The 16,600-nt window shown below is 34.6% G+C and overlaps 1 protein-coding gene across 1 annotated transcript in view; it reads left to right on the top strand.

Moving 5' to 3' along the window:
- LOC306885631 (RNA-binding motif, single-stranded-interacting protein 3-like) overlaps nt 1–14,282 on the top strand; it is a 41,348-nt gene extending 27,066 nt beyond the window's left edge. Inside the window, exons 5-11 of the mRNA XM_079442291.1 lie at nt 4,578–4,735; nt 5,604–5,683; nt 8,117–8,220; nt 9,496–9,539; nt 10,351–10,447; nt 11,937–11,987; nt 13,062–14,282. Coding sequence (XP_079298417.1) covers nt 4,578–4,735; nt 5,604–5,683; nt 8,117–8,220; nt 9,496–9,539; nt 10,351–10,447; nt 11,937–11,987; nt 13,062–13,226 — 699 coding nt within the window. The 3' untranslated portion in view covers nt 13,227–14,282. The remainder of the gene's footprint in view (nt 1–4,577; nt 4,736–5,603; nt 5,684–8,116; nt 8,221–9,495; nt 9,540–10,350; nt 10,448–11,936; nt 11,988–13,061) is intronic.
- Nucleotides 14,283–16,600: the final 2,318 nt, after the last annotated feature.

Raw genomic sequence — 16,600 nt, 5'->3', positions numbered from 1 at the left:
AGTTTTAAATCTGAAAGTGCACCGTGTATAAAGGTATTGTCTCTCAAAAGAAAGAGTCGACTCTGAATCATTGAAACAAGTCGTTTTTAAAACGAATCCCAAGCCGTTTCATGCTGATGTCAACATCAAACATATTGCCCGCCCACTTGTTGCGCCTGCAGACCTGGGAAAACATGATTTTCAAGTTGGTCTGAATGAAAATGCAAATTCATTCTTTGCCACTAGGTGCCGCTTTTGGAGCGTTAAAAGCTCACAAACACTGCTTTAAATTAAATCGACCAATCACTGCAGATTAGCGTCACGCATAGGAGGGGTTTGGAAAAATGAATCCTTGAACGAACCATTTGGGAGTCGTTGAACAAATAAGGTAAAAATACAGTGTTTTTTGACCTTGCATGCATGTCAACCTGTTGTTGGGGACTCCCAAAACCAAAATATGAACCTTTCATTACCCATAATAGGGGCACTTTAATCAAATAAAAATTTCTTTACAAATTTACGGTTACTAGAACATTCACGATTTCTTCAAGGTTAACTGAAATTTTGATAGGGCCTGATAAATCATTCACAGTTAGACCAGGAACATGCATGAGAAATATCAATAGAGTCTGATTTCATATAGTCTTCTTCTGCACTATTCTCAGGTGTGACTCAGCCGATTCACTAATCATATGATAATGAGATGCTAATCAAATGGAAATTTCCTCGATCAGCTGGAATGGCGGGATGATCCGGCGTTCATTAGGCCTGTGGCTGTGCTGTTTTTCATAGGAATAGAGATTTGTATTTATTCCCATGATGCTCTGTGTGAATTATGCATCACTGTAAACAATCAGCACGTAGCGTGAGCTTCTAAACCATAACTATACTGGAGTATTTTGCATTGATTGTAAAGCTGAGACAGTTATTTTTCCTCATACAAGAAATTAGTGAGTCTCAGTAGTAAAGACTCTGTTAGACAGGAAAAATATAGTGTAGCGTATAAATGTGTCTTATGCTTCATCTGCATTCCTCTAATTAACTGTTGCCGTCTGACTCCAATTAGTGTAATTACAGCAGCAAGGGCTTCAGGGTAACTGAGAGACTAATCTGAGAGTGAAAGACGTAGAGGTTTCTAAAGGTGCTGTTTACAGAAGCGTCTCTTCATGAGAAGAACACGGAGAGTTTAACAGAGAGAGAGAATGAGAGGAAATGAAATGAGGAGAGATGAGACTGAGCGTTTAAACTCACATTAACCTCTGATTAGAGTAGATTTCAGTCTCTGCTCTCATGCTCAGATTCATTATTACATTACATCATATTCAACAACAGACACACACAGACAGCCAAATCTGAGCGTCTGAAAGCCCATATGTGTGGAGACCGAGTGTGTGTATACACAACAGGATGAAACACACACACACACACACAGTTGGTGTTTCCTGTGCCAGTCACACCATCTTTCCAACACAATCACATTGACAAACCAGACTCATTTGAAATATGTGCCTTACTTATTTATTTCATATAATTGTATGGATTCTGTTGTTTTTTTTGGGGGGGGGGGGGTTATATATAAATTTCTGTTTTAACAGTTTATTGAAAACATGAACACAATTTACCAACTATTTATTTTTTCATGATTAATAAACATTTTTAGGACCCTATGAAATACATTTTCTTTTCTCAATTTTTTTTTCCAATTTTTTACCAAATTTACCAAATAAATCTTTTTTAAATGTTTCTGGATTCCATTTTAATGGTTAAATGAAACTTTATCAATCAAAAGGCACGACTGATCAATGAAATTCATTAAAAACTTTTATTTATTTCAATAATATTCTTTTTTTCTGAAATTCTGTTTTGTAATCAAATGAAGGCATACAACGTTAGTGATTAATTGAATTTTTTAATCAAATGAATTAAATTTTTGGCAAACAAAGTGCTGTACAACTTTACTGTTATTAGACCATGGAAGAAACTAAAAATCAAACTTTATTCCTTAAAAAATAATGTTTAAATTATTTTATTAGTAGTAGTAGTTATATTGGTATTACATTCAAAATAGTAATATATTTGTCAATTTCTTCAAGGGTAACCAAACTTTTTTGATAGGGCCCAATAAATAATTCACAGTTAGACCAGGAACATGCATGAAAAACAGAATCTGTTCTGACTGAGTGTGTGACAACAGGATGACACACACACACACACACACACACAGAGTCAGTGTTTCCTGTGCCAGTCACGCCATCTTTCCAACACAATCACATTGACAACCCAGGCTCATTTGAAATATGTGCCTCTAAATACATTTCTGCAGCACCGGTGCGTATCGAATTGGTTCATAATTCAAATATCCGATGAGTGTCGCTAAAAGAAGATGCTTTATCGTGTTGGAAATATCCCCTACAAGCACCAAACCCAACCCTAAACCTGCCCGATAGTGTTAACAAATGCAAAAGTGATATAAAAACGCAGTATGTTGCGTTTCAGGAGCCAAAGCTAAGTTAAAGCTTCTGGTTGCAAAGCAGTTGGAGAGTTTTTGACTATATTCCTCAACATCAGCTCTCACTATCTTTTCACAGGCAAGCGATTTCGTCTGGGAATCCTAAAATCAAAATGCTAAAAGAAAAAAAGAAAAAAATTCATTGGATCTTGGACCCGGAATTATTTCTAAACTGAAATCAGTTCTCTCTGTGGACCGGACCGGGAGACCGTTATTCATGCTTTTGTATCTTCACGCATTGATTACTGTAATTCTGTTTCACAGGGTCAATTATCTCGTCTTCAATTAGTACAAAATGCTGCACAAAGAAGAGAGAGAGAATTACCCCAGTTTTGGTTTCTTTACACTGGTTGCCTGTAAAATTTAGAATTTAATTTAAGGTTTTGTTGATGCTTTTTAAAGCGTTGCAAGGCATTTCCCCTAAATATATCCTTGACCTTTTGATTCCTGTATCAAAAAATACAAAAAATATGAGATCTTCGAGTCAGATGATTCCTCATGTTCCTAAAACGAGATTAAAATCAAAGGGTGATGGGGCTTTCTAAGCGGCTGCTCCCTCTTCCCATGCATATTAAATCTGAGGATGCTTTTAAGACTAGATTGAAATCGTATCTTTTTAGTATGACTTTTAGAGTTGATTAGCGTGCAGGATTTAACTTTCAATGTTTAATTTTATTTTTGTGACTGTATTTAATGTAAGGTCCTATGGTTTCTGCGATGCGGAAAACGTGGACGGAATCGCGGAGTCATTAAAATGGAATTTACTGTATAATGCAGAATGTCACGGAATTTTTCAAATTTTTAATTAATCAAAAGTAGGTCATTACACTTAAATGGCAATATGGATCAGTATCTGTAAATATTAAGCTGCAAAAATACCGTTTAAATATGAATCCTGCATGTTTTACGTGTCTGTGTGAATGAATGGCGCGGATGTGTGGTTTTGTTTACTACACACACACTGAAGTGTGTGTCGCTCGCAGTGACTTCAGCGTCTGCCGTCTCACTAAACGAGGACATAACCACATGAACAACATCTCCAGAACTGCTCTGAGAGTCACTTCATGAGCATGTTACCATTTCATTCGAGTAAAACTAGCGTCATATCATATACACACAGAACTGTAAAGGTATTCACGGCAACCCTTCAAAATAAAAGTCCAGTTCAACTTAAAGACATTGTGCCAGGAATATATTACTATTGTTCAGTAGAATGTACATAGACTACTACTAAAATGAATCAAACTTTATTTTTTAGAGAATAATCACACATTTCTTCCATGTTTTCATTTTAATAGTAAATCCCCTTTGTTTGCCAAAAAAAAAATAGTTTGCTTGATTTTATATAATTAAAAGATAAATCAAATTAAAATTGTATGCTTTCATTTGATAACCAGAACAATTTAAATACACACCAACACAGAATATCTGAGGAAAAACAAAAAAATCATAAAGCTATTTTAACAATAAATTTGAATAAATTAAGTTTTATGCATTCAAACAATTAGACTTGCTACAACACATCATTTAATAATAATAAAACATATGGAGAGGAAAAAATAAAACCTTTCATAGAGCCCTAAGCATGCCATTTTTATAAAACCTTTAATAAATTGACGTGAAATTGTATAAGTTTCAAGATTTTGATTTAGACATGCTTTTTTTTTTTTTTTTTTTTTGCTTTATTTTGATTAATAAAATGTAATTTAATCATTAGAAAGGAGTCAAGAAAAATAAAAATGGAACATTCAGAATTTGGGGAAAAACGAAACGGATTTCATAGAGTCCTATTACTGACGCTGGAAAGCACTTTGGTCAATGGCAGTTGTTTTAAATGTGGTATAGAAATAAAACTTTATTGTATTAACTCTGTATAACCAAAGACAGCTATGACCTCAGCAGAGAACTTCCCTCTGCCATTAATTGTGTATAGCGGGACAAGTGTCCCTTACTTCTCAGTGTGAGAAATACAGTGTGTGAACTGCTTGAAATGCATGTGTCTCACAGTGAAGGCTCGAGAGCTCTGTAGACTGAAGTGTGTAAGTAACCTGACGGATCTGTGTGTGTGTGTGTGTGTGTTTGTCTGTAGCAGCAGGAGCAGGACCCCACTAACCTGTACCTGTCTAATCTGCCCGTCTCTGTGGAGGACCAGGAGCTGGAGACACTGCTCAGACCCTTCGGTCACGTGATCTCCACACGGATCTTACGGGATGCCAGCGGCGTGAGCAGAGGTGTCGGCTTCGCCAGGTGTGTGTGTGTGTGTGTGTGTGTGTTCACATATCAAACCCTCATTACACTGAGTGTTTAATAGACTTTAGAGAAGTCAAGTGTGTGTGCTGATTTATTCTGTGCTAATGAGGGTCAACAACTGCCTCTTCATTTCAACAGCTGCAAATTTATATTCAGAGCCTCAGGACACAATGTTTTTGTGCAGACAGGGTCATTTTCTGAATTTTATAAAGATTGCATAATAAAACTCGCTGTGGATTTATAGTTACTTATATTAATGAGTATGTTGTAAAATCTAAAACATATGCAGATTTAAATAACAATTGTATGTATAGATTTATTTATATATTATTATATTATATTATATTATTTCCTAACAGTTACATCTCTGTGCTAATTTATAATTTGTATTATTTTTCTAATTGTTTTATTTTTTTATTATTATTATAGTTTATTATAATTTTATTAAATTTTTTTAATTAGTATTTTTATATAATACACAATGTGAATTAATATTTATTTATATGTTGTAAAGTCTAAAACATATTCTGATTTGAATAACAATTTATTATTACTATTATTATTTTAAATAAGTATTATTTTTGTTTTACTGTGCCAATAAACCTTCACATTTCAAGGTCTAAAACATACACATGCATTCATTTTATTTTATTTTATTTATTCTTTTTTTTTTTTTTTTTTTTGGAATTCATGTGCAAATTCTTGTTTAAAAAGATTTTTAAACAAATCACACAAGCCATAATGAAATCAATGCTTTACTGTAATTCTTTTAAAAGCTTTTAAACGACGCAATGCTGTGTTGTCCTGCTGTGGTTTTGCTTGTATTTGTGTGTTTTATTCCAGTTGTGTGTGTGCTGTTCTTCAGGATGGAGTCCACAGAGAAATGTGAAGTTGTCATACAGCATTTCAATGGCAAATATCTCAAGACTGCAGCAGGAACCCCAGGTAGAGCTGTGAGCGCTCTCGGTTCACTACAGAACGAGAAACGCTCAGCACCCTGTTCTGGTGATATTGCTAAGATCTTTCATAGCTCATGAAGTTCTTGGTTTCATAAGTGTTGGCTCTATCTATCTATCTATCTATCTATCTATCTATCTATCTATCTGTCTGTCTGTCTGTCTGTCTGTCTGTCTGTCTGTCTGTCTGTCTGTCTGTCTGTCTGTCTGTCTGTCTGCATATCTATCTGTCTGTCTGTCTATCTGTCTGTCTGTCTATCTGTCTAACGTTCGTTCGTTCTATCGTTCTATCTATCTGTCTATCTGTCTAACGTTCGTTCGTTCTATCGTTCTATCTATCTGTCTAACATTCGTTCGTTCTATCTGTCTATCATTCTATCGTTCGTTCGTTCTATCTGTCTATCGTTCTATCGTTCGTTCGTTCTATCTGTCTATCGTTCTATCGTTCTATCTATCTGTCTATCTATCGTTCTATCTATCTGTCTATTGTTCTATCGTTCTATCGTTCTATCTATCTGTCTGTCTATCTATCTATCTATCTATCTATCGTTCGTTCGTTCGGTCGGTCGGTCGGTCGTTTGTTCGTTCGTTCGCTCTATCTGTCGTTTGTTCGTTCGTTCTATCGTTCTATCTATCTATCGTTCTATCTGTCTATCTGTCTAACGTTTGTTCGTTCGTTCTATCGTTCTATCTATCTATCGTTCTATCTATCTGTCTATCTGTCTATCTGTCTAACGTTCGTTCGTTCTATCGTTCTATCTATCTGTCTATCTGTCTAATGTTCGTTCGTTCTATCTGTCTATCTGTCTAACGTTCGTTCGTTCTATCGTTCTATCTATCTGTCTATCTGTCTAATGTTCGTTCGTTCTATCTGTCTATCGTTCGTTCGTTCGTTCTATCTGTCTAACGTTCGTTCGTTCTATCTATCTGTCTATCTGTCTATCTATCTATCGTTCTATCTATCTGTCTATCGTTCTATCTATCTGTCTATCTATCGATCGTTCGTTCGTTCTTTCGTTCGTTCTGTCGTTTGTTTGTTCGTTCTATCGTTCTATCTATCTATCGTTCTATCTATCTGTCTATCGTTCTATCTATGTCTATCTATCGATCTATCGATCGTTCGTTCGTTCGTTCTATCTGTCGTTTGTTCGTTCGTTCTATCGTTCTATCTATCTATCGTTCTATCTATCTGTATATCTGTCTATCTGTCTAACGTTCGTTCGTTCTATCTGTCTATCGTTCTATCTATCTGTCTATCTATCTATCTATCTATCGTTCTATCTATCTGTCTATCGTTCTATCGTTCGTTCGTTCGTTCTATCTGTCTATCGTTCTGTCTATCTGTCTATCTATCTATCGTTCTATCTATCTGTCTATTGTTCTATCGTTCTATCTATCGTTCTATCGTTCTATCTATCTGTCTATCGTTCTATCTATCTGTCTATCGTTCTATCTATCTGTCTATCGTTCTATCGTTCCCTCTATCTGTCTATCGTTCTATCTATCTGTCTATCGTTCTATCGTTCTATCTATCTGTCTATCGTTCTATCGTTCTATCTATCGTTCTATCTATCTGTCTATCGTTCTATCTATCTGTCTATCGTTCCATCTATCTGTCTATCGTTCTATCTATCTGTCTATCTATCTATCGTTCTATCTATCTGTCTATTGTTCTATCGTTCTATCTATCGTTCTATCTATCTGTCTATCGTTCTATCTATCTGTCTATCGTTCTATCTATCTGTCTATCGTTCTATCTATCTGTCTATCGTTCTATCTATCTGTCTATCGTTCTATCGTTCCATCTATCTGTCTATCGTTCTATCGTTCTATCTATCTGTCTATCGTTCTATCGTTCTATCTATCGTTCTATCGTTCTATCTATCTGTCTATCGTTCTATCTATCTGTCTATCGTTCTATCTATCTGTCTATCGTTCTATCGTTCCATCTATCTGTCTATCGTTCTATCTATCTGTCTATCGTTCTGTCTATCTGTCTATCTATCTATCGTTCCATCTATCTGTCTATCGTTCTGTCTATCTGTCTATCTATCTATCGTTCTATCTATCTGTCTATTGTTCTATCGTTCTATCTATCGTTCTATCGTTCTATCTATCTGTCTATCGTTCTATCTATCTGTCTATCGTTCTATCTATCTGTCTATCGTTCTATCTATCTGTCTATCGTTCTATCTATCTGTCTATCGTTCTATCTATCTGTCTATCGTTCTATCGTTCCATCTATCTGTCTATCGTTATATCGTTCTATCTATCGTTATATCGTTCTATCTCTCTACCTATCTAACTAGCTTCATTCTTTCTTTCTGTGTGTAGTTTTATTAGTGAAATGGACAGATGGAGGTGTGTGTGTGTGTGTGTGTTTGCTGTAGCTTCAGTCTCTGTCTCTGGTGTTTGTCTGTAGGTCCGTCTGAACCGCTGCTGTGTAAGTTTGCTGACGGCGGTCAGAAGAAGAGACAAACTCAGAGTAAATATCCACAGAACGGCCGAGCGTGGAGGGAAGGAGAGGTAGGATCACACACACACACACAGAGAGTGAGTCATTTACAGGAAATCAGGCTCATCATCATCGTGTCATGTCACTCTAATGCAGCACAGACTCACAGTGAACATCTGCAGACAGCTGCTCTTCATCTCCACTGAGCTTCTGTAGCTTAGAGACAACCTAGAGTTCAGTATATTTACAATAGTTTCAGTTTTATATTATATTATATACTATTATATTAGTCTACAAATGTACTATTATAAAAAAGCTTAAATGTGATATATATATATATATATATATATATATATATATGTATATGTGTGTGTGTATATATATATATATATATATATATATATATATATATATATATGTGTATATGTGTGTGTGTATATATATATATATATATATGTATATGTTTATTATATATATTACATATCTAAATGTTTATTATATATATATTACATATCTAAATGTTTATTAAGTTATATTTTTATTATATTTTTAGATATATAAAAATAACTACTCTTTTTATATATCTAAAAGATATCTATAAATTATATGTATGTATAATTTGTGTGTGTGTATGTGTATATATATAAATATAAATTTATATAATATTTAAATTGTCTTAAATTTTGATCTCTTTAATGTCTTTAATTTTGTCTTACATTTGTCTACAAATGCACAAATATAACTTACTAGTAAAAAAAAGTAAATGTAAATTTTTGTCCTAACCATTTGATCATTTGTTTGTTTTTAAGAGAATAATATTTGAACATTTCCAAAACACAGATCTAATGACATTATAAATATTAAATACTACTGATATTATGAATGATATAAGAACATTTTTGTTCATTAAAATATTAGTTTTGTTAAAAAATAAATGGGGAGGAAACATAAGATGTAAATTATTTGTTTACAAATGTACAAATATAACCTGTAAAAATATACATATAACCTATAGCTCTTGTAAATCAAAGCATTAAGACGTTTAGTCCATCTTTTTCTTTCTTTTTGTGTCAAACTGTGTAGCTCCGCCCGCTTTAAAATCGTATTGATCCAGAATCCTTCTATATTAATCATCATGCATGTTCTGATTGGCTGTGATTTTGTTTGGTCAAGCAGAATTTTCACTCAGTGTTGAGAGACACATTGTCACTGGATGCATCTGGTTATGATGGTTTCAAACTCTCATTATCATAAGCTCATATAATCAGTGTCTCTCTCTGAGTGATGGAGTGTCTGAGGGTTTGGACCCTATTAACACATCTCTGTCTCTCTGTGTGTCTCTGCAGATGGGAATGACACTCACATACGACCCTGCTGTCATGCAAAACGGGTACGTCTCTCTCGCTCACACACACACAGACACACACAGACAGGAGGAAAGATAATCTCTCCCAGTGTGTTCTGCTGGCAGGAAATCTGTCACTTCCTGTTTCCTGTGTCTGTCTCCTAATAAAACATCCTGTCTGATAAGAGATCAGAGCAACACGGCTCTGATTATTTACGGTCTCATCACAGCGCCGCCTGCAGGACACACACACACACACACACACACTTGTGTGCTGAAGCGTGTGTGAACGCATGATTTTAACATGCACTGTCATTTCATGTTGAATATATTGTCACCCATGATTCATTTACATACAGTGACAAAAATACAGTAATATGATTTTTTTTTTGTAAATTCAATTAATTCACAGTAACTGAATTAAAAACATGTCTTCATCCCATATGAGTGGACAAATTTAACATGCATGAAAGTAAATAATAATTTATCATTTATTTATGATTTATTCATACACACACACACACATATGCAATTATATTTTACGTTCATATAGATATTTTTAATTATAAGCATTAAAATTATTATCTCTCTAATATTTCATTATACTTTTAAATTGAAGTGTAAAGGATAAGCGATATTTCCTCACCCTCATGTAATTCAGAGAGGTTTTATTTTTTTTATTTTTTTATTTTGTTTTAGCAACTTGTGTTTTAGTAAGTTTACTTTATATATTTTTATTTATTTTCTTCAAAAATTCTTCAAATGTCTATATAGTTTTTATAAAAAAATTTAAAGTTATGTTTGTTAATTGTGTGAAATGTGTGTGTGTGTGTGTATAATCTCTGTCTCTGTGCAGGTTCTACTCTTCTCCGTACAGCATCACTGCTAACCGGATGATCACGCAAGCGTCCATCACTCCATTCATCACCACTTCACCCGTCTCCACATATCAGGTGAGTGTGTGTGTGTGTGTGTGTGTGTGTGTGTGTGATTTCAGTATCAGAGCAGCTCATGAATGAACGAGTCTTACAGCTCTGATCTGGAAACTCGTCTTGGTTCATTTAATGAATATGAGCCGTTAACCCGTTAGGGACAGACACCTTCATCTCCACAGCATCTTCAAGAGGTGAAGAATCGACTGTCTCTGGGTTCAATTGTTCAATTCAATTCAATTGTTCAATTCGGCTCTGACAGCCGAATTACACAGGAGATGTCATTATCAAATGAGAGAACGAGAGAGTCACAGTAAGAAAGAGAGACATGTATGATTAAAGTGCACGTGTGTGTGTGTGTGTGTGTGTGTGTGTGTGTGTGTGTGTGTGTGAGAGAGAGAGAGAGATCCATCACTCTCAAATTGATTCATCAATATCGGAGCAGAGGAGCATCATCTTCATCACTGTCTTCTCTTCACTAAGATCAGTTCACACCAAGCACAGATTTAGCACTAATATGAAGCCTTTCGCTCTCTGTTTCCTGTGTATGCAAATTATGCGTGCATATATGAATATATTTTTATACTACAGCTCTAATATGGTTTTAGGTCAATGTATATATGAATTAATTACTGCTGTTTGATTTGCTTTTGCATTTTCATCAATTCAGAGTAAGATTTGTAATATTTTGTAAATAGTTTTGATCTGAATTCTTACTGCTAAAAATGAACAAAACATCACATTCTGTACATTATATTGGGATCGATTTTCTGTATAGCTCTCATATAGTTGTTTTATATGGGAGCTGTCAATCAAGAACTAGTGGACCAATGATGAAGCTTAAGCCCGCCCTGATTTACATGAAACTCTAACCGCAAGATTTGAAAAAAAAAAACAATATCAGAATGTGGAAACAAGAGCAAAGGCAAAAACAACATAACATACAAAAATGAAAATATGAGCAGAAAATATCTGAGCACAAAAAACTGAGAAATATAACCAAGTAAAAAAAAATATTTTGTGTGCAAGTTGGATAATTTTGCATAAATATTTCAATTTTGTTCAATATGATTTTAAATGTTTAATGTTTTGATTAATGCTTATTATTATTATTATTATTATTATTATTATTATTATTATTTAAAATGCATTATTTTATTGATTCATGCTTATTATTTTTCATTCCATGGCCATTGTTTACTATCTGAACTTTGCTTTGATTTTTTTATTTTGTGCAATATATTTTCATGCTTTTTATTTATTTAGTTTTTTTGTTCTCTGTGACCGCAATACTTTAGGTGGAAAATTGATTCCATAGTTTTAATACATCAAGGGAAAATGTTGCTACTGGTTGAAATAAGTTTTTTCTTTTTTTCAGTTAATGTTTGTTTCAATTTATTTTTTTAATGCTTGTAGTTTTAGTTAGCGATAATAACCCTTTAATGTGCCGTGTGTGGACAGTTTTTATGGTTTATGAATGCTGGATGAGGCTGTTTGTTGTTCCTCTCAGGTTCAGAGCACAGCATGGATGCCGCAGCAGCAGTATGTGATGCAGCCGACAGTAAGTGACCTCTGACCTGTCCTCTCTCTATGACCATTTACAGACACAAGCCTTAAAGATACAGTAGCAGAAACAGCTTCCTTAATTGCATTAGAGAGGCTGAAAATTATCATGAAAAACTAATGACTGTGGAAAAATGTTTTTTGCTCAGTCCGTCTGATTCTGAGAGAACTTGAATTGCTAAATTGCACATGCTAAAAGTTTCACAGATGCATTTCAGAGTTTAGCAGAGGCAATATCTGTGCGACTATCTCAGTAATATGAGTTTGTGCAGTTCTCTGAGAGCGTTATATTTCTGTGTAGTTTTAGACTTCGAGTTAGCTGCTGATTCAGACTTATTCTCGTATAAACTCCTATAACATGCTGTTTCTGGAGTGTTTGCCGTGTTAAAGTCATTGATTGAGTTCAGTCACTGAAATGAAACCAGACTGACGGATCGCTTCAGATCAGCCACACAATATGGAATCAGCCAACCATAACCCACGGTTATATGACATTCACTAAATCAATATCAGTGTGTTCTGTGCTGAAGTTTCATTTATTTTTACACAACACAAACTCATCGACTTGACTGTAACTCTTTCTGGAGACCGGGTTCATGTGGATGTAGACGTCCTTCTTTATTTCTACAGGAAGAACACAATGTTATCAATGTGAAAAAGAAAAAGGACACTGCAAAACAAATCTGTGTCTTTTATTTGGTTTTCCACTTACAAAATTTCTACAAATTATCCAAACTATAGATTTACATGAAGCAACACTGCTTATTTTAGACATCAAACTTTAAAGTATTTTGTGTGTGTGTGTGTGTGTGTGTGTGTTTTGTCTTGCTGCACTGTGAGGTTTTAACTTATTTTGGCTTGTTTATACGTATTTAAAACCTTCCTGTACAGAAAAGCTAATCACAGAATCTATAAAAACAAGTCTTCATTTATTGTGCAGTTGTGCTTAAGTAAATGCATCATTTTTTTAGATATCTTAACTGCAAAACAAGACAAAAATGACATGGTCTTTTTTTTTTTTTTTTCGGTGAGTAAATGTTAATTATGTATGTTTTCTGTGTCTGTGCTCTAGAGCTGGACTGATGAGCGTTCCCTACAGACACACAGCACTGTATCCGTGCCTCCAGCAGCCGTAATGACTCCACTAACACAACAGATGAGTCAGCTGACCCTGGGAACTTCTGCTAATGTGGGTTTATATGTTCTCTGCTCTGATTTCACATTTACTCAACACTAAATATCACAAGAACATCAACGCTACAGTCAGATGGTATAAGTGGATTTTGCTCAGATTAATATATATCAAACTTAATACCAGAGTATTTACCAGACTATATACCGGACTAAAGGTATGACTCTGTACCAGATTATATACCGGCCTATATCCAGACTATATACTGGAATATGTCCTACTAAAAATTCAACTATATACCAGAATATATATGGTACTGTATACTCAACTATAAAATGGACTAAAAGGCAGACAATATACCAAACTGTATACTGAACTATATATCAGACTGTGTAGTCCAGTATACACTCTGGTACTGTATATACTAGACTGTATAAAAGTTGAGAATCTCCTACAAGTTGAGAGAACTCAAAAATCTGCAAAAAGCTGGTTGCCTTAAAATTGTAAGTTGGCTCAATTTTTTTATGTTTTTTTACAGTGCATAAAAATAACAGGTAGCCCATCTGAATTATATAATATTTAGGCTATCCATCTCATCGTAGCCTACCAAAATTTTATTATCAGTAGGGAATCTTATTGTAGTCTTCAAATCTGGGTACTGTCTTATGTTTTAAAATCACTTACAGAGGAAGTTTGGTCCCATCAGGCTAACATGACAGTCAGGACTCGTGCTGCTGTAAGCTTTTCTATTTCTTGTGTTTTCACTCACGATCTTCACAACACACATTACATTACATATTTCACGACACACTCGTTTTATGCGTATTTAGCGCCACCTATTGTTGTGGGTGTTTTATTGACATGTCAAAGTCTAGACCCTGAATATAAGAAGACCAGGCCCGGATTGGCCAATCGGAAGCACCGGGAGGATTCCCGGTGGGCCGGTCTGTTTTTTTTGGCCGCGAGGGCCCCGGTGTTGTCATGCCACTGGGTTGATATGGCTGACCCTAGACTGCCTGCACTCATAGCAGCCCCACTCTTTTTATCTATTATTTTCTCACAGCCCTTATTATTGTTTTCATCCCGGACGAGCCCCCAATTTGTTACGTCCTCTTTTTAGTCTAGAGGTATTGTGAGGCGTAACAAAGAAAGAAATTAGCCAAATAAAAAAAAAAATTATAGGCAGATAAAGAAAAACAAGAAGAGAAACACTTCAAGCCTCAGCCCTGGAGTGAAAACGCAACAATTCTTTAAAGAAACAGTAACTGCCATTTATTAAGTACGGAACCTGGGTTGTAACAGAAAGTAAGGTTTAATTAGAGTGAGTGTAGCCTAAAATAACAAACAAAACACAGCTAACTAAAGGATTAAAAGAGCTGACTAACCTATACACAAAACAAAGATGAAGACCGAAAAAAACATGAACTTCCCTCAGCTCCCTCTCTTAACAATAACCAGGAGAAAAGATATTCAAAATATCCATTGTTATGACCATATCAATAACAAATTCTCAATTGATAATTAATCATACTTCTTGTGCAAATGATCATTGTTGTGTGAAGTAGCCGTTTGCGGAAGGCTTTAAGACCAAGCGGAATCCTCTGCCGGCTGCTTCTTGTAGCCTATTCTTAAACTTGAACCTCATTATTAAAGTATTAATCCAAGCACCAGAAGCACCACACTCTCTAAGTTTTCTTTAATTGAAAAAATATGCATTTTCATTCATTCAAAGGCTATAGCCTATAGTTGCAATCATATTTTGGTTCAAAACTTTAAGTGCCATTGTTTAAAAAAAAAAAAATGCTTTATTGACTGACGTTTCATTGACCTTCAGTTGTTATGCTTTCAAATTTCTTTCCATTTGTATGTAATTTCACAGTATTTTCACCTCCTAAATTATCACAGTTCTATAATTTGCACAAGTCGATGACATTTTTTGTATGACATTAAAATTATTTTTAGAATAATTGTGATTATTTCTGAGATTATTACTTCTTTTTAACTGCAGGCAAATAGCCTACATTATGGTACAGGACAAATATTTGGAGCATCCCTTATTCTGCCCCGTATTTTCTTAAAGAATAAACACTTTATTTTCTACAAGAATACAAGAATAAACACTATTTTCTCAAAGAATAAAAGATAAAGAATCACAATTGTCCCTTATTTTCCATTTCTGAAGTTAATTGGCAAACCTAATGATGACATAATTATCTGTTGTCACCCCTGACAGCAGCTCCTTGCTCAAATAAAAAAAAATTCAAATAAAAGTAAAAAATAATAGATAAAAATGGATAATAGAAAGCGCAAAGGAGGCACTGAAAATACCTGCAGAAAAAAAAAAAAAAGTGAGCCAGTCTAAGGCTTGAAACTCCAGGGCTGAAAATGAGTCCCACTCCGGCCCTGAAGACGACCGTGTTTTTTAAGATGTATTTCCAAGAAAAAAACAGTCTTATATTCGGGACAATACGGTAGTCCATTATACACTCTGGTATATACCAGCTATATACAGTCTGTATATAGACTGGACTATACAGTCAGTATATAGACTGTTATATAGTCCTTTATATAGTGAAGTATATAGCCTGTTATGAACTATATACCAGACTATATAAGAGACTACATGCTGAACTATATGCCAGATTGTATACCAGACTATACACTGTACTATATAACAGACTGTATACCAGACTATATACTGAACTATATATCAGACTGTATAACACTATATACTCAACTATATAGCATATTATATACGCAAATATATACCAGACTGTTGAACTATATAAAAGAATATATGTTGAACTATATATCAGACTATATAACATTATATACTCAACTATATAGCAGACTATAAACTCAACAATACGCCAGACTATATAACAAACTATATACTGAACTGTATACCAGATTACACACCAGATTATAATAGTAGACTATATACTTAACTACAGTCAGGTACATATAAATTTGGACACAGGCACAAGTTGTGTTTTAGCTGCAACATATTCAGGTTATAGTTATAGTTAACCACACGATGTGGGTTCAAAGTAACAGCTTCCAAATACAAATGGCACACTTATGGCTTGTTTGCACCGAGTGGTACGGGTCAGTATGGTACAGTACGGTTCGGGACTGAACACCCTGATCTAGCTTGCGTTTCCACTGCCAACAGTACCCTTTACTTGATAGACGTGGTGTATGCTGGAAAGTAGCGATCGATGATAAAGCGCGACAATAAGCACAACTCTGCCTCTTTTTGTTAAATGTCAGTTTTAATGAACAGTAATAGCCATTATAAAAGTATAAGTACAAAGTATAAGAGGCTTATATAAGAGGAAGTAAAGACAAACACAAACAATTCAGTCAAACGTATGCTACAAAGTCAGCGCTGTACTACGGTACAAAGTTCAAAATAAATATATAACTTTGTGTTCAGCCAAAACGATATGACCAGGAACCAATAATAGATTAATGAG

Source organism: Barbus barbus (assembly GCF_936440315.1).
Source record: "Barbus barbus genome assembly, chromosome: 19".
NCBI classification, from domain to species: domain Eukaryota; kingdom Metazoa; phylum Chordata; class Actinopteri; order Cypriniformes; family Cyprinidae; genus Barbus; species Barbus barbus.
This window is presented reverse-complemented; position numbering and strand designations above follow the sequence as displayed.